The 23386-nt window shown below is 35.0% G+C and overlaps 2 protein-coding genes across 2 annotated transcripts; both read right to left on the bottom strand.

Moving 5' to 3' along the window:
- Nucleotides 1-230: 230 nt before the first annotated feature.
- Nucleotides 231-13346, bottom strand: LOC107847639 (histone deacetylase 9). The gene is made up of 14 exons (XM_016692021.2): nucleotides 13142-13346; nucleotides 9178-9290; nucleotides 7572-7689; nucleotides 6549-6623; nucleotides 6255-6474; nucleotides 5335-5398; nucleotides 4174-4266; nucleotides 3974-4082; nucleotides 3741-3790; nucleotides 3568-3658; nucleotides 1559-1629; nucleotides 1219-1317; nucleotides 656-722; nucleotides 231-555 (listed from the first exon to the last, which is right to left on the bottom strand). The coding sequence occupies exons 1-14, from the start codon at nucleotides 13176-13178 to the stop codon at nucleotides 482-484; spliced, it is 1281 nt and encodes a 426-aa protein (XP_016547507.1). The 5' UTR covers nucleotides 13179-13346; the 3' UTR covers nucleotides 231-481.
- Nucleotides 13347-18055: 4709 nt separating this feature from the next.
- LOC107848470 lies at nucleotides 18056-22817 on the bottom strand. The gene is made up of 3 exons (XM_016693242.2): nucleotides 22626-22817; nucleotides 18460-18616; nucleotides 18056-18374 (listed from the first exon to the last, which is right to left on the bottom strand). Exons 2-3 carry the CDS (start codon nucleotides 18613-18615, stop codon nucleotides 18327-18329), a joined length of 204 nt encoding a protein of 67 aa, XP_016548728.1. The 5' UTR covers nucleotide 18616; nucleotides 22626-22817; the 3' UTR covers nucleotides 18056-18326.
- Nucleotides 22818-23386: the final 569 nt, after the last annotated feature.

Here is a 23386-nt window from a genome sequence, read left to right as displayed (position 1 = left end):
CTATAGCCTGTAATAACTGAATGGAGAATGTCAATTTTGAATCTTGTACATATTCAACTTGGTAGTTTACCAACAACAACATAACCATACCCAGTATATTTCTATTTCCACCAAGTGGAGTCTAGGGAAGGTAAGTGTACGTAGTTCATACCACTCCCTCATATGTGAGATAGAGAGGTGGTTTCCTACAGACCCCCGGCTCAAAATAAAACAATTTAGATAAGAAACAGTAAAACAATTTGGTAGTTTACCAAATCATATATTTCAAATCTTTGGATCATAAATTCATGACAATCTAAACCCAACAAAACTGAAGCTGCAACTCTAGTCTAAGGATCCCATCAGATCCAATAATATTTTACACGAGGGGAACTTGAAATGCAAAATCAACATGGGGCAATAAATTAGTTGTACACTGCACTTTCTATGATAGCCAAAAGACATACATTTACACTACAATAACTATATCAAACTATAGTGGTTAGGCATCATCATTGTCATGGTCGCCATCATAATACTCGTCATCCCGTTGGATATGCTTATCTTGGGTGTGCTCTGTGATTCAAGACAGGGTAATAGAAAGCAAAATCAGAATTAGATTACTACAGTTCCATATTTAAGCATGTTGTGTGTTTATAGTCAGATTTCTACTTACGATCCACACGCTCATCTGGATTTTGCTCATCTTCATCAAAATCAGGAATGTAAAAGTCAGGGGGTACCTACAAAAATATGCAAATTTTCAGACTCCAGGCAAGTCACTATCTTCACCAATCACAATCATATGGCCAGATACATTAAGTGCACTTCTAATGACAGTTACGGCACAGGGAAAATGCAGGTTGCTCTTTTTATGCATTGGAGAAGCCATCCATCCCTTTGTTTACTGTTCTTCATCTTGAGCCGGGGGTCTATCGGAAACAACCTCTCTACTTCTTCGGAGGTAGCGGTATGGACTGCGTACATCTTACCCTCCCCAGACCCCATTTTATGGGATTACACTGGGTTTTTTGTTGTTGTTGTTGTTGTATTTACAAGATCAACATAAATAGTCAAAGAGGCAACAACTTAAAGGGGACAAACGCATCTCATGTGCAGTGCTTAAGCAATCCGAGTACAAATAAACATAAAAGATAGCATGTAATTATGTACAGATAGCTTGTATGTGTGTGTAGATTACTGGACAATACGGAACTCCGAAAGATGCACTTGACTAACCTCTTGCATCTGTACACCGGGAGCATGCTGGAGGCAACGAAGATTTTCCATTACTTGCATTTTAATGGTGCCAATGTACGATTTGCTATTCATGTTCTCCTGTTCAATCAATGAAACGAGTTATTAGAGCAAGATCACGGTGCCAATTTGTGATCCTTTTATACTATTTGAAAATGCTTAATGAGACATGACATGACTGGATCAAGCAATCCGGTCATCTTATGGATATAATATTATAAATATCAACAGATTTTGATGAAAAAGACTGCACATCTTGAGTGTGTAGGATGATGACACGTTGGATAAATTAAAAAAAAGAAACAAAACAATTTCAACTTACTATGTGCCCACCAGGAAGCTTCAACGAATAATCAGGGGCAAAATATTTGATGTAATCATTGTCTGGTATTTCTGCAATATTTATAAACTAATTGTGTGACTTGAAATTCATTCAGAAAAAATTAAACCAATAAACTTATTTTCAAGAACATCGTATAAGCAGATAACTTGAACTTTCTAGAAAATGTTTACCATGAGCTGTAAATCAATTGTTTAAACAGCTCAAGAAGTCCAAAGGAATTAACCTATTCCAAGAACTCCAGCGTCCATATAAACCTTGCGAGATTATTATCTAGTCATGTCTTCGACCAAAATCACCAAATATTAACGGGCAGGATTGAATTCAACACATTTCCTAACTTTTTTATCAGGTAATGCAATGTTTTCTAATTTGCTTACAGAAGGATCAAGCCAGAATATGAAGAATATTTCTCCCTTTATTTATGTTTTCCGTGAAGAATTGCTAAAGACTAGGCTTCCAAGTTGCTGATGAATCCACCAAAGGTGCTAAATGATTAGTTTCAAAGGACGGTTTACTTGACATCCTTTATATGATGCTACAGTGAACATGAGTTCGTTATCTCAAACCTGGAATTAAAAATTCTTAGCTGCACTCTGTCAGTGATTTGACGTATGACGCTGACGTGGTAGTGAAGATGGATGCCCAGGCTATTCGGAAGAGAGCTAGATTCAAGTATCTTGGGTCTATGAATCAGGGAAGGGAGAGATTGATGAGGATATCACACAACGTATTAGTGCAGAGTGGTTGAAATGAAGGCTCGCTTCGGGTTTCCTCGGGTCTCCTGTGTGATGAAAAGGTACCTCCTAAGCTTAAAAGGCAAGTTCTACAGAGTGGCAGTTCAACCGACTATGTTGTATGGAGCAGAGTATTGGCCACTCAAGAACTCTCACATTGAAAAGTTAAAGGTGGCAGAGACAAGGATTTTAAGATGGATGTCTGGACTTACTAGGAGAGATACGATTAGAAATGAGATTATTTGAGAGAAGGTGGGAATGGCTTCGATGGAAGACAAGATACGGGAAGCGAGGTTGAGATGGTTCGAGCATGCAATGATGAGATGCACGGATGCCCAATATGGTAGAGGTTGACTATGGATGGTTTCAAAAGAGGTAGAGGTAGGCCGAAGAAATATTGGAGCGAGGTGATTAGACATGACATGGAGCAGTTACAACTTAAGGAGGACATCATCCTTCATAGGAAGGTGTGAAGGACGCGAATTAGGGTAGAGGGTTAGTGGGTAGGAGTGTGTCCTTACTAGTAGGAAGGTGTGCTTTGTAGTAGTGCCTGAAGTCGTAGTGTTATGCATGTGCCTTGTAGTTTCTTGTTCGCAGTGTTTTCGTGATGTTTGGAATTTCGGATAGATAGCTTATAATATTACTTTGTGGGTGTCTTGTTTCTTTTATTATCTAGTGGTGTGTTGTCCCATTCTATTGTTTGTTACACTGTTATTTGTCATGAGCCGGGGGTCCATCGGAAACAGCCTCTCTAGATGATCTCTACCGCAGACCCCACTTTGTGGGATTACACTGGGTATGTTGTTATACTCTTTCAGTAATTCAATTCCCATGCTCACAGCCAATTCAAGGTGCAAATGTTCTGTCGAATCAAAATTACTTCCATACTGCTTTGCTTATTAGTAATTTGTCTTTTAAAGAAAACTATGATTCTTGGGTTTAAAAGAAGAGTTCTCAGGCTCTCTAAAACCAGAAGTTTCTAAATTGCATGCTTGTACCTGTACATGCATAAAAATCTCAAACCTCGCCAAAAGAACTACCTAATATCGAACATTAAGTAAGTGTAACATTAATAACCATATATAACTTAATACCAAGGATTATCAATGTCATCCTGTTCTGCTTAACTACTCAAGAGATCACCCTTTTGCATTTGGATCCTGACTAACCCACTGACAGTCACGGGGCATTACAGAAACAAACATAAGAGCAGTGCAAAAGCATCACACAAAAATAAAAGCCTGCTCATCATACCATTAGGAAGTTCTGTGTCTAAAAGAACTCCTGTTTCCAGAGCCCAACAACGGGCAACATTCTCTTTTGTGTACCCCCCACCTCCAGTTACCTGTAAAAGGTCCCATGCAGTCAAACAGATGCTGGTAACTTGATACGAACCAGAAATGGAATTTGATTTGAGAAACACTCACCAGCAGCGGCAAATTAAATTTCTTCACAAACCTTACACATTCAGCATGTCCTGTAAGAAGCACGCATCGATAGAGACAGATTAAAAATCACTAGAAGACAAACCAATGCATTTAACCTCCGCAAGAGCTGAATATTGAGAGATTGAACCACAGAGCTGAATATTGAGAGATTGAACAACAATTCTGAAAGTGTTTAAAATAAGAAACCAAATACAAGTGTGCAGTAGCAGCACCATCAATGGAGAGGTTGAAGCAGCCCAGACGGTCACCAGCAAGCGAATCTGCCCCACATTGCAGAACTATCGCACCAGGTAAATATGTTTCAACAACCTTTGAAATAATCTATGCAATGACATGTTGCAAGCGAAATGCTTTAATAAATAATCAGAACATAGTAAAACTAATGTGATAGAAACTTTCTTTACGAACTTACCGTTTTGAAGAGTCTATTGAAACTGCCGTCATCTATTCCATCCTTGAGAGGCACATTTATGGAATAGAATCTTCCATCTCTTTCCCCTGTATCCTTCAGAATAAACCACAGTAAGCATAGGTAGAGGTTTTTCACAAGAGGGGCCTTCCTTAAATGCAAGGGGTAGGAGTTTCATCCTAAAGGATGAATTTACACCATCAAGAGCAAGCATAAAATTCAGATGCTCCTACGGTACAAATGTCTTTCTTTGCCGTAGCCTGGGACTAGCAACTAAAGAGTTAGTTGAACCACTAGGCCACATCCTTGGGTGCAATTATTCTTTTTTTTATAAATCAGGATTTCTCTAAATGCCTAAGTTCTCTGAAATTTGAATAGCTTTTTCACTCTCTTTTCCTTGATATGAGATTCTAATGAGAAGCAACCCAATGTTCTATAGCAACTAGTCTGTTTGCCACTTTACTTCTTTTGCAACAAATTATTTCACCTTTTCTCCTTGAAGGAGAACACGAGATATCAAAACTTACACTAAGCATGTCATATTTTTTCAATTTTGATGACATATTTCACTTTATAACATTATGTCCTAGGCACTTTGACACCTGTTGAATGCCTGATACCTTCCACCAATACAACTATCAAGGCATAGGTAGATGGAAGTAATTCATCTACTGTCACCATTGTTGGGATTGAAACCTTCGTCCTCAGGGATGCTACTCCAACTCTTTGACTAGAGCCACCTACGGGCTTGATATTACATCCTTTTAGCTATTTCATGTTTTGACATTTCAAAGATTTTTCTCCTAAGTCTTAATCTCTTACCAGGTAATCTTCCAAGAAGGAAGAAGATTTTTTAATAACAGAGATGTCGGAACCAACTTGCGCGCCTCAACCAATCTACCATGTACCCAATACCTTCACTAACACAGGTGTTGGGTATGGAGGCAGTAATCCTACACATCTATATTGAATAAATAAGCTTCTTATTACTTAATCTCTATATATCCAAGAGGATTGCAGCATGCGATACAATCACAGTAGTAATAGCACAAATAAGTCAATGAAATTAAGTGCGCCCTACGAAATTAGTTCATGTTAGGTTGTCGAAGCTAAAAGAAAAATCTAAAGAACAAAAGGAAGAATACACCATCAATATAGAAGTACCTTCATATCACCAGTTCCAGGAAAAAACTTATCCCCATACTTGTGGAAACTAACGGTCATAACCCTGCAAAAAGATCTAATATTAGAAACTTGAGATTCCAGTGATTGTGTAACATTATGGATGCTCTAATTTTGGTAGATATGTATCCCGGGTTAAAACACGTCAAGAGGAAAACTGCAGTTTCTGCACCAAAAAGATTTGTATAAGGCTAACCTTTAACAAGCACCTAACAGAGCTATAACGCACTTACTAAATGCTAATGAACATATAGCATTTGAATAATAATGTCAAAGCAATAGAACATAGTAGCAGCAAAAACCATAAAAAAGGGCAGCCCGGTGCATTAAAGTTTCCGCTATGTGCAAGGGTCCGGGAAGGGCCAGACCACAAGGGTGTATTGTGGCAGCAAAAACCATACCAAACAAAAGTGTTCAAACTGTGCAGCAATCAAACAAATCAACTGGTTGGAAGCCACAATGTTAAAAGTATTCAACTGGTGCCCAGGTGGAAGCTTCATACTTGCAGCTACTGAATAAACAAGCAATTTCACAATCAAGTGACTGTGTAGCTTTAGTTTATTCTTATGTGGGGCACAAAGGTTATATGAAGGTAAGACAAAGATACTCCTGAGAGACCCCATCTACAGTATTATAAAAGAACTTCAACCTGGAATTTTTTGACAAGGAAAAAAAATCCCTGGTGAAGTTCTTTTATAATCTGTGGCGAACTGATTTCTTACTGGCAAAGAAGATCGTCATTCAGCTTCTCGGAGTCTCAGTCTAGACTCAGTGGCTACTACTTTAAACTTTCATGTGGATTTAAGATTTATCCTTAGGTTTGACGAGAGAGAGAGAGAGAGAGAGAGAACAGAGAAGGAAAAACATAAAAATTGGAGAAAAACTACAGAAAATTATGGAACCTGTCAGTGAAATAAAAGGCCTCTTCTACACCATCACCATGATGCACATCAATATCAATATAGAGCACCCGTGCATGATACTTTAGAAGCTCCAATATCCCCAGGACTAGGTCATTGATGTAGCAAAATCCTGAAGCAGCACACTTCTTAGCATGATGCAATCCACCAGCCCAATTTATTGCAATGTCACAAAGCTGATTATTCAATCTACGTGCAGCATCTGCCACTAAATCTTTGTTAGCAAGTGCATTTGAGACTTCAACAGAAACAGCATACTAAAAAGGCAGATTTTACCTATTGTTCCACCAGCATATATTTGACAAAACTCGAATAAGTTGTCAAATACAGGGCAATCTTCTCCAAGATTATCTGATAAGTAAACAGATAAGCAATAGTTCAACATCACATTGTCCAAACAAATCATCTAAGCGATGCCAAAAAGCATAGTCTTTAGAAAAGACATGATATCAAAATTTATTTCCATTTTGATCTAATAGTAAGCTGTGAACTTCACTTATTCACCACACTAGAAAAAGACCAATCAACCACGACACAGGTGAAAACGTAGGGAGTCAAGCAAGTGTGAACTATGAAGAACTACTCCTTGAGAGAAAGGGTAGTTCTATGATAAGTAAAAGGAACAAATATTTTTTCTTTTTTTTCATTAGGTAAATTTTCATCAGGAAAAGAAAAATTCTTTAACTATAGGAATTTAACTATATGCACCGCGAGTTAGCTAGTATAAGAAGAATGACGTTAAGGTGAGACTAGACGGAACTAGTGCTAGCAAATAGAGGGTTAGGTCGAATAGTTCCTTAGGTCCCAGAATTAGTAGAAGGACTACTTTTGAATATTGTTGTAAATTCAGCACTCTTAGTGCTGCAATCAATGAAACTTAGTTACTAATAAAAGAAATAGTGGGATGAAGGTAGTTGTTCTGTATGCTCAAACACCCCTTTAAATCTCTAGAAAACCCATTAAGATAGCAGAAAATAGAGCACACGAAGAAGATTCATATGGCGATATTGATTACTTGAGATCAAGGTCTAGTCATGTTCATACATTCCCTAGCACAGAACCTTTTGTGCTAGAAAACCTAATTTTTTCAATATTCATTGAGACAGGTCTAAAATGGAATAACATGGACACTGAGGATTCAACTAGCTTCGGACTTAGTAGCTGTTATTGGCGGTGGTGTGCTTCTTCTACTGAAGATAATAAGTACTAGTACAAGCTAGTTTCCTATGAATAAGTATGCAGCTCAAAGATGATATTTCAATGGGGAAGAGATGAAATAAAACAAAGCTCAACACTTACATCTGGCCATTTCATTGGGGAACAAGTTCTGTGTATCTGGGGTTATTCGGTTCAAGAACTCTACATAATCAGCTGAATGAAACTGTGCTAGCTCCACTGGATATGCTTTGTGAGGCCTCTACACAGTGCAATCAAAAAAGGTAAACCAAAAAAAGAAAAAAAAAAGAGGGGAAAACTTCAACAACAAACAAACAACAACAAAACCCAGTGTAATCCCACAAATGGGGTCTAGGAAGGTAGAGCATACACAGACCTTATCCCTACCTTGTAGAGATAGGAAGGTTGTTTCAGATGTACCCTCGGCTTAAAATAAAACATATCCAAGCAATTTGGAAAAAGAAATGCAAAAATGAGAAAAAAGAAAACGAAAAACTACAACAAGAAACAAACAACAAAAAACCCAATGTAGAGTCTAGAAAGGGTAGAGTGTACGCAAACATTGCCCCTACCTCTTAGGAGTGGTTAGGTAGGATGCAGTAGAGAATATAATATATGTATTAGTCATGGTATTATTTTATCCTTTGTTTGGTAGGATTTTTAGCCTTTGCTAACAAATAATACACCCTATCCAGTATTATAGGGTGTATAACTAATACGTAGCAAACCATGGTATTAACAATACATGGACTATTAATAAATGAATAAGCATGGGTAGCGATAGAACTACCCATAATACACCACACCAAATGGTGGATAGGAAATAGTCCCAGGATAACTAACCCAGCATTCCTAATCTCTCCTAATCTCTGCATGGGTACAATGCTACCCTTTGCTAGTTTTTGCTGTTTCACTTTTTCTAATTGTGTTGTTTTTAAATTTCTTGGAACCTTGTGAACATATGCATATACTTATTTGGATCTGTTATAGTTGATCATTGACATGGTTGTATTTAGGGTGATGACCGGCGCCTAAAAGGCTATTTCCTCAAGCAAAACTACTTCGCTATTCACGTATAATTAAATAGCATGGATAGGGATGATATATGTTCATAAAGTTGAGATAACCAAAAAGGTACTCTTTTCTACTTTTGTTTTGTTTTATTATGACGAATTATAACTTGAAGAAATTCTTTGTACTTTCCGTTAATTAATTTGATCACACATGATATTCATGACTGTCTTAGCCGGGCTGTTAGAAGCAGATTGATTTATGCTAGACTTAAATGTTGATGTTGTATACTGATTTTTCAAAGTATTGTCTATTACTATCACCTCCTTAGTAGTATGCTTAACAAAGAACAATTAAATGGATTTTCCAAGTAAATATAAACCCACATCAATTCACAAAGCTCAAAGGAGGACAAAAAGAACATGTCAAATACAACCCCAGCATAACTAACCGCAGAATTACTGATCGCAACATTACTAACCTCTGGATTACTAATATATTCTAGAGTAATAAACTCTATCAAACTATCCCTTACAGTTTTAGCTCTTAGTTTCAATTGTTGCAGATTAGTCCAGTTTAGTCTTTTTATTTTTGTCAACGCCCTCTTCAAATAATGCATATCCAAACAGTTTGGAAAAGGAAATGCAAAAATGAGAATAATGAGAAAAAACGAAAAAAAATCACAAACACAAAAGAGAAAAAGGAAAGAGTAACAAACATAAACTTCCATCTTGTTGTGAAGACCATAAGCTAGAACCAGATGATGAGTCATGCACAACCTGTGCGGCTTCATCGGATGATTCGGACCAAAATATACACTTCCGACATCACCTGTAAAAAAACTTCAGCTTACATAACCAATATAAACTTTTGTATTACTATCTATATTGTACTTCGACCATGGCACTATTTTGTTGAATCTACTGTTCTTTTTCCAGAATGCTTTGTCATGTTTTTTTAAGTATCTGCTTTGACATTCTCTTACTTAAGCATAGAGTCTATCCAATGTTTTGAAAAGCGAGAGGCGAAAAAAAGCAATGAGGGCTCGCTTCACAGAAGCGTGAAGCGAAGCGCACGCTTTTTTCCATTAAAGCGCGATTTAGTACAAAATTTAAAAATATTAAACATGCATAAATAAATAACCAAGAGCTCAATAAATAACATAATCATCCAATACTCAGATTAAAAAGTGAATAGATAGTCATAACAAGCATTCTAGCAAACTACTAAAATACTAAAAATCAGTCTTGCGTCTTAATCAACCAACACAAATAGAGAAATCAACAACCAGAGAAAAGTCTAGAACTTCTGATTCAGATTATATACAGCAAAAAAAAAAAAGTAAAAAAGAAGAAAAACAACGCTGAAAGTCAGATTACATGCAACAAAAAAAAAGTAAAAAGAAAAAAACAAAGTTGGAAGTCAGATTACATACAACAAAAAAATAAAGTAAAACAGAACTGGAAAACAGAGAAGAAGAAGAGAAATAGAGAAGAAGAAGAAGAGAAAAAAAAACAGAGAAGAAAAAGAGTAATAGAGAAGAAAAAAAAAACTAGAAAACCCTAATAGGAGAAGAAGAAGAGAAGTAGAGAAGAAGAAGAGGAGAAATAGAGAAGAAGAAGTCGCATACCTTCAACAGTTGTTCCAGAAAAGCCGCCGACACAGCAATGCAGTCGTATAGTCACTTAAGGGTTTTAACTAAAATAAATTAAATAGAGCAATAAAACCCTAAAAAAAAACCTTAAATATCCACTTAAGTGAGCTTTTCTGCGCTTTTTATGCTTCAGCGTTTCTCGCTTTTGGACATAAACCGAAAGCTTTTTTCTCACCCCAACGCTTCAAGTGTAAAAAGCGACCCACTGTCGCTTCGCTTCACGCTTAAAGGGAGCGCTTCAGCGCTTTTCACAACACTGAGTCTATCGAAAACAACCTCTAGCTAGTAAGGTTTGCGTACTTTCTACCCTCCCAGACCTCACTCGTGGATTAAACTGGGTATGATATTATTGTTGTATAAACAACATAAACGTTTGTATTGCAATGTACTATCCCTTGTACTTCGACTATCACATTATTTTGTAGGCTACTATTCTTTCTCTGAATGCTTTGTCATGTTTTTTTTAGTATCTGCTTTGATATGATGCTCTTCCTTAAACCGAGAGTCTGCGGCAACATCCTCTCACTACCTAATGGTACGGTCGCGTACACTCTACCCTCCCCAGACCTCACTAGTGGATTAAACTAGGTATGTTGTTATTATGGGATAAACAACATAAACGTTTGTATTACTATCTACTACCTCTTATACTTCGACTATTGCACAATTTTCTTATAGCTACTATTCTTTTATGAATGTCTAGGCATGTTTTTTTTTAGTATTTGCTTTGATATGCTCTTCCTTATGGAAAGAGTCAATCGGAAACAACAACTTCTCAGTTCTCTCTACCTCCAAATGTAGTGGTAAGATGTACGCACACTCTACCCTACCGACTAAACTAAGCATGTTATTATTGTTGTATAAACAACATAAACATTTGCATTACTATCTACTATCTCTTGTATTTGAACTATTGCACTATTTTGTTATAGCTACTATTCTTTTTCCAAAATGCTCTATCATGCTTTTTTGTAGTATCTGCTTTGATATGCACTGACTTAAGCCGAGAGTCTATCAGAAACAGTCTCTCTCTACCTAGTGGTAAGGTTTGCGTACACTCTACCCTCCTCAGACCTAACTCATAGATTAAACTAGGTATGTTATTATTGTTGTATAAACAACATAAACATTTGTATTACTATCTACTATCTCTTGTACTTCGACTATCGCACTATATTGATGAAGCTATTATTTTTTTTAAGAATGCTTTGTCATGTTTTTCCTGTATTTGTTTGATATGCTCGTCACCTCTCTCTACTTAGTGATAAAGTTTGCGTACACTCTACCCTCTCCAAACCTCACTGGGTATGTAATTGTTGTTGTATAAACAACATAAACGTTTGTATTACAATCTACCATCTCTTGTACTTCGCCTATTGCACTATTTTGTTGTAGCTATTTTTTTTTTCAGAATGCTTTGTAGTGTTTTTTTTTTAGTGTTTGCTTTGATATGCTCTTCTTTAAGCCGAAAGGTTTATCGGAAACAACCTCTATCTACCTAGAGGTAAGGTCTGGGTGCACTCTACCTTCCCCGAACCTCTCATAGATTAAACTGAGTATGTTATTATTGTTGTATAAACAACATAAATGTCTGTATTTCTATCTACCATCTTTTTTTAATAGTCGTGGTGTCCGGGCAAACTTTCGTGCACCTCTACTAAATCGACGTGACACCTGCCACCTACACCAACAATAGATATCGGGTATCCACTATCTTTAAAAATGATTTGTCATGCTTTTTCAATATCTGCTTTGATATGATTCATTAAGCCAATAATCACCAAGAATCGATCAGAAACAACCACCTCTCTCTCCACCTCCTAAGGTAGTGGTAAGGTCTACCCTCCTCATCAGACGTCCCTCGTGGATTAAACTGGGTATGTTATTATGGTTGTATAAACAACATAAACGCTTGTATTACTATCTACTATCTCTTGTGCTTCGACTATAGCACTAATTTTTTGTAGCTATTGTTCTTTTTTCAGAATGTGTTGTCATGTTTTTCTTTTCAGAATGTGTTGTCATGTTTTTCTTATTATCAGCTTTGATATGTTCTTCTTAAGCTGACAGTCTATCGGAAACAAACTACCTCTCTACCTCCAAAGGTAGTGGTGAGGTTTGTGTATACTCTACACTCTCCAGACCTCACTCATGGATTAAGCTGGGTATGTTATTATTGCTAGTGTTCTTTTTTCAGAATGCTTTGTCATGCTTTTATTAGTATCTGCTTTAATATGCTCTTCCTTAAACCGAGAGTCTACCGGAAACAACAATCTCTTCGTACCTCCCAAGGTAGTGGGGTAAGGTTTGCGTATACTCTACCCTCCCCATATCTCATCGTGGATCTTTTTTCAGAATCCTTTGTTTCCTTAAGCTAGGAGTGAGTAGATGCAATTAAAAGTGACAAATAAGTTTATCAATTAAGTGGGCTCCTTCAAATTTTAAAAATTGGATAAGCGTGACAGACTATTTACAACTTTTTATTTTTATACTTTCGCCCCAACAACTGTAAAAGTTTTCTCAACAACTATAGAAGTTGTTCGACACCTGTGCAAAGTTGTTGGAAAACTGAATAGTTGTTGGGACAACTAACTGTGTGCAGTTGTTTGAAGGACTTGACCCGCTAATATTGTGGTCCCTTTTAATTAATTGGAGACTTGAGAGGCATTCTCAGCTCATTTTTCCCTAAGAGTCTATCGGAAACAACCTTTTTCTCTACATCCCAAAGATACCGGTAAGTTTTGCATATACTCTACCCTCTCCACACCTCACTCGTGAATTAAACTAGGTTATTATTGTTGTATAAACAACATAAAATTTATTTTTAAAAAAGACAGTCTAATGCACTAAAGCTCCTGCTATGCACATAAACAACATAAATAAATTTTAAAAAAGATAATTTGGTGCAGTAAAGCTCCTGCTATGCATATAAACAACATAAATATTCGCATATAAAATGAGACGAATTCTAGGGTTTACAATTTTTTTTATGTGAAATGAAAAAAGGGAAGAAAGGGAAAATTCTTACCGTCGTAGAAGTAGGAGATTTTGTCCTTCGATCGCATTGTATAGATGGAATATATATAGATTACCGGAGTTGTTGACCGGAATTTCGACAGCGGGAGAGTTTTCCGGTTTGCCGACGGCGATTTGCTGTGAAATGAAAAAAATGGATAACTTTGTGGACTTATATGTATCTCTTTGTAATCCGAAAAACGAAATTTAGAGCTGTTTGGAATTGCTGTTACAAAAATGCAACAAATATTTTTATAAAATGACTTTTTAAAAATATATTTTTAAAGAAAATATTATATTTTGTAAATTTATTTAAAAAGTGCTTTTGATAAATAAATTATATTTGAATAATTTTTTTGAATAAGTGTTTTTCTCAGACAAATGATCAAAGAGGATATATATTAATAGGTATTTATTACTAAAATCAATTCATCGAGAAAATTTATTTTAAATAACTATTATAATATTTTTAATTAATTTCTTTTTATATCTGTTATTTGGTATCTTTTTTTTTGATATATTTTTACCGTGTCAATTCTAAAACTAAGTAACCACATTTATCTACGTATACTTAAATGATAATAAATATTTCAAATAAAATTGAATTTATTATTTGTTATCTTTTTTTTTAAATATATTTTAACTATATCAAAATTTACTACGAATAAGCAATCATATATATATATATACACACACTACATTATAACAAATGTCATTTTTCATAAATTATTAATTTAAAAATACATATTCAAGAAAAAATTACATGTATTGTCAAAATATAATCTTATAACCTGATTCATTTGTCAATTGTTATCATTAATAATAAAAAATAAAAAATTATATATTCTCTAGTCTTTATTATCAATGATATTTTAAAATTTATTTAAAGAAAGTGAGTGAAAATAAAATAACAATATATAAATTATAAATAATTGTAAGTGAATATGAAATGTAACATTTTAAAAATCAAACATTAATTAAACTATATATATGTGTGTGTGATAGGAATATTGTTGTCATAAAAAATAATTTTTTGTTTCTGCTTTTGCTTTTTTTGAAAAGCATAAATTTTCTACTTATTCCCAGAAATAGAAAAACTATTTCTGCTTATTTTTAAAAGGACTTTTGCAAATTTATCAAACACCCTTCTTTATTAAAAAAAAAAATTTTCCTCAAAATAAGTACTTATTTTGAAAAATAAACAATCCCAAACAGGCACTTAATGACCAAAAGAATCCCTAAATTTTTCTCAATGAGTTTTACACCCCCAAACTATTTATTAACTTTTTTTTCATACATGAACTATCTCCATTCTATGTAGCCGTGTAATCCAAAAAATTGATAGTTAAAGAGTATTTTTAGTCTTCTCTCAAAAGTAAATTACTTTTATGTTCACTTTTACTTGTCAAACTTTGCTTTATGAATGTTGATTGATAATCTTAGAAGCTAAATTGAATAAAAATTAATTTAATATTTTTTAAAAAAAATTTAGATACTTGAAAACTATATGAAAATTACTATGACTTGCAATATTCTTGAAGTATTAATTTCATGAAAAAAAAAAAATCTCAAATAGCCAATCAAAATTTATATAATTTAATTATCAAAAATAAAATGTGATAAATAAAAGTGATTGAGAGGTAATTGCATATTTTACCAATAAATGAATTGCATATTATAATACCCACTAATAACATTAGTGCAAAATAAGAAAAGCAAAAAGGTTATTTTATTTATTATCATATATAGTGAATGTCTACGTTATCATAAAAAAAAATTGGTGAAATGTGTTTCATTCTATCTCCTTGAGCCCTCCCTTAAGTTGTGTTATGCATGCTGCATTATCCTCGTACAAAAATCATGGATACTTTGTCACATTTTAAACCACATTTTTCAGGAATGAAATGTATCGTGGACCTCAACCATACACACTCATGGTTTACTTCATGAATAGTTATTATCTCAACATAATTCGATGAAGTGGCTATGATAAACTGCTTTGTATAGCTCCAAGATATGTCAGTATCTCCACATGTGAACACATTGCATGTTCGAGATCAAGATTTATGCGGGTTAAATAAATACTCAACATCAGCATAATCAACAAGATCAAGATCAAGACTGCAATCTTTAGAATATAATAACATCATGTGTTTGATCTCATTTCGATGTCTCTTAGTAGGACCAGAACTATACCTTGTTAACAATTAATCAAAAAAAGTTATATCGAGCCTTCAATGTCTCCTAGTAGGAGTAGAGCTATATTACCTTGTTAACAATTAATCGAAAAAAGCTATATCAGGCCTTCGATATCTCCTAGTAGGAGTAGAACTATACCTTATTAACAATTAATCAAAAAAAGAAGCTATATTATGCCTTCGATGTCTCCTAGTAGGAGTAGAACTATACCTTATTAACAATTAATCAAAAAAAGCTATTGTAGTATTTGCAGGATACATTAGTAGACCAATTTCTTTAAGATATGGTACTTCAGAACCAATTCAATTCGATATATTTTTCATGTCAACAAATAATCTATAGTTTTTTGAAAACTCTCCAAGAGTTTCAATGATTTTCAAGATATAAGCTTATACAACATAAGGATTACAAACATTATTTTTCATACAACATTTGGTATGATATATTAAAGTTAATATATATTTACATAATTTTTATAAAAAATATTTATTTACCAAAATACCCTTCCTTTTACACTTTCTTTTCAACATATAGAAGAAAATACAACCAATATTAGCAAGCAGCACCAAGAGTACCCAAGGGAGATGTTTTTCGTCTCAGCTAAAATTATTGTAGTCATTTTTTTTCTGGTTTAATTTTTTTTTTTCTCTTGATCTGGAAATGGACAACTCATTGTTTTGCTTGGTGCAGACAGTAGACGAGAGATCCAGCCATTCCCAAAAATTTCTCACAAAGTGAACAAGACTAACATTGAGAGATTCACTTATTTCCACGAATTACCCACGTATTATACACCAACTTATTTGAATATAAAAGCAAATATTATTGAAAAGGAAAGAATTGGGGGAATATAATATGACAAAGAATCCTCTCTTTTTAGTGGAAAATTACAACTAGAGAGAGGTCAACTTTTTAGAAATGGTGGGAAGGAATTGGAAATGTGATAATGGTGGGAAAAGGAAGTGGAAAAATATTTTGAGGGGTAATAATGTCATATAACAAGTTAATGCATGTGTTAGAGTCATTGTATTGCTAATACATAGAAAATGATGTGTATTACTAATATACACCTGAATACACAATAGAGCGTTATACATATGCTAAAAAATGTATCAAACAAGGTACTAACAATACACATTAATGAATGGATGCATTAATTTTTCCAATATACTCTATCAAACGACCCCTGAATTGTATTAGTTATACACCTTATAATACCATCTAAGGTACATAACTAATAGGGGCGGACCCATGTGTAATTTTGAGGTGCTTCGGCACTCATAAAACTCGACGTAGATTAGGTATAATTATATAAGAAACACAGAATAAATTGTATAATTTATTAAAAAACACCCAGTGAACAAACATATGGTTAGGTGCAGTGGCTTGAGGATGTGACTCCCATATCCAGTTTTCTAGGTTCGAATCCGTATAGCTACATACTATTTTTTATAAAAAATTTTAACCACCCACAACCTTGAATTCCTGGAACCGCCACTGATAATTAATCCATGTATTAGTTATGCATTGCTTCAAATTTGTTACCAAACAATGTATTAAATAATACTATACTTTAACGCATGGATTATCAAAATAATACACCCTACAAAATGGCTTCTAAATTTATTAAATTCAAAAAATAATATGGTAACTAAAATTAACCTTATCATTTACTGCTTCTTAATCCATGTGCCTATAGAAAAGTGGACAAATAAAAATAAACGGAGGGAGTACTTCAATAGCACAAACCATTTTAGCTTTACACATGAGGGGGCATAAGGTTTCTATCTCTTTTAGGTGGAGCATGAGGAATGGGATATTGTAGTAAAGCCAGTAAATTTTTTATAAAATTACATCATTGCCGAGTGTAGTCACAAAGGTTTGGACAGGATAGAGTATACGCAAACTTTATCTTTACCTTGAAAATAGACAAGTTGTTTCCAGTAAACTCTCGACTCAAGAAAAAACGCCCCGGAAAGAGTTGGTCAAGCGTGAAGCAAGCACAAGCTTTTGAAATGCCACAATTTCAAGGATACTACAACAACAAACCCCGTGTATTCCCACATAGTGGGGTCTGGGGAGGGTGAAATATACGCAGTCCATACCACTACCTCCGAAGAAGTAGAGAGGTTATTTCCGATAGACCCCCAGCTCAAGAATAATAATCAAAGTCGTAATAACGCATGAAACAAAAAGAAACAGTTTCAAGGATACTAATGGTTAAAGAAAGGGCAAGTGAACTACTAGGACACTAATGGTGGAATGAAGGGGAAGTGGATTTCCAGGAGCGCCGAGCCAACCATGATCATGATCGATCAACCATAGTCGCGGTTTTAGATAGGCTCAGAAACCAACTGTGTTCCGAGCCAACCATGATGATGATTGATCAGCCATAGTCGCAGTTTCAGAGAGGCTCAGAAACCAACTGTGTTCCGAGCCAACCATGATCATGATTATAGTCGCGGTTTTAGATAGGCTCAGAAACCAATTGTGTTCCGAGCCAACCATGATCATGATTGATCAACCATAGTGGCAGTTTCAAATAGGCTCAGAAACCACCAACTGTGTTCGCGCTTTCAAGAAGGATCAAGACACAATGTTCATGAAAGCGGAACACGCAATCGTTGAAGCAATTGTGGGCACACCTTCCACAAACAGGACATAACATGCCTATATTTAGAGCAATGTTTCATATGGCTGCTCACAAGTTTCGACAAAGAGGCTTTCATTGTTAAACAGTAGCATTTCATAAAGAATTTGAGCAATGTTTCAAATAATGGCAGTCAATAGATGAACTGCGTCAATTCAATGGACGCGGTAAATCCCAAAACAGAAAAGCAATGTATTGGATATAGGCCAACGATATCTCTGTAGGCTGCATTGTCTGCATCTAACCAATTATTAGCTTCAGAACATCAAAAAATTTCAAAGTGAAAAAACACGAACAATCTCTTCTATGCTTGAGTTTCCCTAGGAATGATCGCGCAGAAGCCACCATTTTATTCCTTCTTGCCAATGCCATGAGACATATTGTAGATCCCCCTGGCCTGAAACGTCATATACAAGAACGGATTAAAGTTGATACCACGAAACAAAGAAATGAGTCAACCATTTAATATGATAGAAACTCACAATCATGAACGTAGCTGAAGCTGCCAAAGCAAGTGGAATGGCAACTGAGGTAATCTTGTCTACGGGACCTTTCAGGTGTGTATACTTGTGAACACTCTGGAAATACTTTTGCTTCTCGACAAGCTTTTCTCGGGGATAGAAGGGTGTTTCTGACATCCTGCATCATTCAGTAAAATTGTAAGCGATGAATCTCACGACAAATAAAATAACATGGGTGTTTAACTAGCAAGGTTAACAAGCATAAAAGAGGTTCTTTAGCATGGGTCCTTTCGGTATCAGGACATATTTTGATCTTTCATCGATAGAGAGCAAAGAGAAGAAGTGAGAAGCGAAGTGTTCCTCTAATGCAAAAAGATGTCAATCGATCACACAACCACGAAAGAAGATGGCAAAGACCCAAGACTATTTAATGCAAGAAAGATGTCGATCAAACAAATATTTGGAAAGAAGATGGCTGAGACTCAAGACTACGACCAATCAATCAGAAAGTAGAATATGAACCACATGCCTATTGTTTTGAAGGTACTAGTAAAAGACCTTTCAATCTATTAATATTTAATACAAATAGGGATGGGTATTGACCAAAAAGAAAATCGACAGTGCATTGAGAAGCAATGATACTCCAACTCTTCTTCCCCCCACCCCCTTTTCCTTCCATGGTTAAGAAGTTAATGTATCGCGAAGGTGATGCTTGCCCAGTACAACATAGACAGAATAAGCTAACCATAAGTACACACAAAGATAGACCGACTTGGGTGCAATTTGCACATAAATTTAGGCTCTACAACAACAACAACAACAAACCCCGTATATTCCCACATAGTGGGGTCTAGGGAAGGTAAAATGTACGCAGTCCATACCACTACCCCCGAGGGAGTAGAGAGGCTGTTTCCGATAGGCTCTAAAGATTATTATAAGCTCCATGTTTTTTTCCATCTTTGAATCAAACAGGTTCATGTAACTACATATCAAGAACAGCAAAATATGGATACATCCCGCATCTTGAAACACGTCTCACAAATATCCAATATACCAACATTATTTACAAAGTTTGCTGATTATATTCAGTCCAACAACTAGAGTGCCTAATAATTTACGTGCTGATAATTGCCCAAAGATAATATTAAACAGCATTTCTTTTTCTTGATGAATAAAAGGATAAGTGTAAAAGGAGAAGGGAAAAAAAACAGTGATTATCAAGCCAGCAGTATTTTTCTTAGCACATGGTCTCAGTATCTAACAGGCATAAGAACTGTTAGCATTTTGAGCACACTACGTGTCCAATTATAATCTCTAGTTGCAAGTCCGGAACTTCTAAAAAAAGAAATGAAAAAACTACAGTCTAATTCATATTTACTCAACAAAAACATCTCAACACATAAACATTTGAAGAAGAAGAATTCACTAAATCACACCTACGGCTATGTTTCCGAAATGTATATTTCACGGGCTAATGTACACCTTCACGACCAATGGACTCCACTCAGTCATAAATATGAAATGTATAACAGCAACTGACATTCCAACAACATGTATTGATTTCATGGCATACTCGAACCAGAGAAAACAAATGCAAGATCCACAGGAGCTGCGATTGACATCCATGCTTATATCATAGACATACTTCACATAAATAAAGCTCGGCGTCTTTCACTACCTTGTCCGAAATATCTAATCCTTGAGCCAATTTAGCTCCATTAACATGTGCTTTTAGGCATCAAATGGCAGTGCAAATTACTTGACGAACAGAAACAGAAATACAAATTCCTTATAGGTATTAATAATCAGATAAGAATTCTCTTGTTTGAGTAACTAAGCTAGCCAACAAGACGTTCCACTATCAAAGCTCCAACCCCAAAAAAGAAAAAACTTCCCATCAGGAAACCTTTTTTTCATTGTCTTTATTAACAAAGAATTAAAACAGTCCCGAGTATCAAATACCAACATTATAGCACCCAAGCTTGTGACACCTAGTGGTCAATGAAGTGGGTTGGCAAACATTAGGTCCCAGGTGGTTTCTTCCTATCTGTTCAAGCCCAGGTTGAAGAGGGTGTTCACCCGAAACCCCTCGTCAAACATTACACTGTTTATACAAGGTAGATTTTCTATGGTTATGTACATATTTAAATTGTGAATCCCCTAACCAACATGCAAAAGGTTAGCTCAACGTCCGGGGACATTTGGAATGCACCCCAACATCCAAGGTTCTATTCTCAGGACTGCTTTAGTTTTCAAAACCCCTGAATGAAAATCCTGGATCCGCCATCAGAGGTAGCAGGCTAGCAGCTCCATGCAGAGAGGTAGAAGCTACCAGTGCAATGGGGAGGTATCAGCTAACATATGGAATAAGTGGAAATGTGTGCAAGAACGAATATTTTTTTAAATAACTATGGTGTTTGGGTCAGCTTGCGCGCACCTCCACGGGATGCCTGCCACCTTCCACCACCACCAACAAGTACGAGGTAATTTTCGTCTACCAAGGCTACAACAAACAGACGGAAAGAAATCACATAGCGTTTATCTCTGTTGGGAATTGAAACTGAGACCTCATGGTGCTCAACCCAACTTCGTTGAACTACTAGACCACGCCCTTGGGTTAGGCCACACCCTTGGGTGCGTAAATTTATTTCTTTCTTTTCAAATAATTACCGACAAACAAGAAAGAAAACATAGAAATAAATACAAGGACGACATAAAAACACAAGAAGTCATTAGTATTTGGCTCTATTGGGATTTGTTTTTGTGAAGATCGATTCTTTTTTAGAACCGTGAAGTCCGGGCCAGCTTGCCTGTCCCTCGACTAGTTCCACGAGATACCTTGCCACCTCCCACCAGCAGCAGGTAGGGGTGGGCATGGTATGGTATATACCGAATACCATACCGAAATCGAAATTTTTTATACCGCGGTATGGATGTTATGGTATTTGGTAGGAGCTTTAAATTATTTTGGTATTTGGTATTTATGCAATAAATACCGAAATACCGTATACCGCACCGAAGTTTTTTAATAATGTATAAAACCCATATATACTATATTTAAAATTATTAAATATATTTATATATGATCCATTAGCCAATTGAACACAGAAGTAACTTTTATTCAGAAATAATTTTTTTGGGATGCTTATTATTTAGGAGTATTATGCTTAAGTTTAGGTAATGTTGTTCAGAGTTTGCATCTTGGACTATTCAATCATGATTGAAATGTTCTTTTTGTGTAATTGATTAACAAAGATAGTTGTTAGTCTTATATGATTGAGACGTTTTCAAAGTTTAAAGTTATAGGATTTTTATATGAATATATGTAAGTCGAAATCAAATAAAGTATGACTACCGAATTACCATACCGTAAAAATACCGAAATCGAATTAAAAAATACCGAACCATACCGAACTAATTTGGTATAGTAATGGTATTGTTTTTGTAGATACCGAAAACCGACGTTACCATACCGAAGTTTAAAATATCGAACCATACCATGCCCACCCCTAGCAGCAGGTACCAGGTGACTCTGTCCGCAAAGATTAGAACAGGTGAGAAGAAATCACCTAGCGTTTGTTTATATTGGGAACTGAACCTGGGATCTCAGGGTGCTCAACCCAACTTCACTAAAGCACTAAGCCACACCCTTGGATGCGCTTGCAAGAACGATGATCATTGAAAAAAAACACCGACTTTAGACAATAAACTCCAAAATCAATAAGAAAATAGCACTCTTAACAAAATCATGTTTAACATCAAATCCAAATAAAAAAGGAAAAAAAGGCTGAAACACACCCGAACTTTAGGAGGATCTATTACCCTGGATTAACTAAAACCAGATTTTTGACAATCTTAGTGCCTACATGGACCCTTCAGTGTGTTATGTCATGTATGTGCAACGTAACACTCAAAAATATGATTTTAATTAGTCAATAGGACCCTCCAAAAGTTCGGGTGTGTCTCCGCCATAGAGCATTTTCTCAATAAAAAAGAACAGCAAGATCACACCAATCAGAACAATACGAATAGATCAAAAATCACACACATCCATACACCAAAATGAAGAAAACAAGATCTAATAAATCAATCAATCAAATATGAAAAAAACAAAACAAAAAATGAATGAGATAACAATAATGGGTGAATGAATTGGTACCAATTCAAATAGAGAGAGATGAACTTACTTTGGGAAGCGAGCGAGAAAACGAATCGACGAAGAGAAAAGGCGTACGGCTTTAAATTAAAAAAAAGAAAAAAACAGGAAAGCAAATGGAAATCAATTTGTTTGAGAGTTAAATCGAAGATTAAGGTGAAAATGTTTTTGGGTATGCTGTGGTCACTTTCCTATTTTACTGCCGTTTTATTCGATTATGTTTTGACTAGTGAAAAATATGTTTCTCCCCTTATATCAAAACTAGATACGTAGCCCGTATCAGCATGAACCCAATATATGTTATTTACGTTATCTTAATATATGTAGTATAAATAGCATTTGAGTGTCAATCAAATTTTTATTAATATAAATTTTTAAATAATTTAAGTTACTAATCATTGTGATTTATAGTATCTTTTATGTAATTTAGTAATTCATGTTATTCGCTTTGTTCCAATTTTAGAATTTAATGAGTCAATCAAATTTTTTTTTACTAATATATTTTGTAAAATATTTTAAGTAGTTAATCTTTATGATTTTATTATCTTTTAATGTAACTCCAAATAATTTATGTTACTTGCTTTATCGCAACTTATGTGATATTATTAGAATTTCAAAAGTCAATCATATTTTTTGCTATATGTTTTTAAAATATTATAAGATGTTAATAGTTATGACTTATAATTATTTTTTTTGTATAATTTTTAAATATAGAATATTTTACCAAAATAAAGTAAGCAAATTAAAATAAACAAAGTACTAAATTTTTAAAACAAGTTAAATTTGAAAACA

This window comes from Capsicum annuum, chromosome 11 (assembly GCF_002878395.1).
Source record: "Capsicum annuum cultivar UCD-10X-F1 chromosome 11, UCD10Xv1.1, whole genome shotgun sequence".
Lineage (NCBI taxonomy): Eukaryota > Viridiplantae > Streptophyta > Magnoliopsida > Solanales > Solanaceae > Capsicum > Capsicum annuum.
Note: the sequence above shows the minus strand (reverse complement) of the source record. Positions and strands in the feature narration are given on the sequence as shown.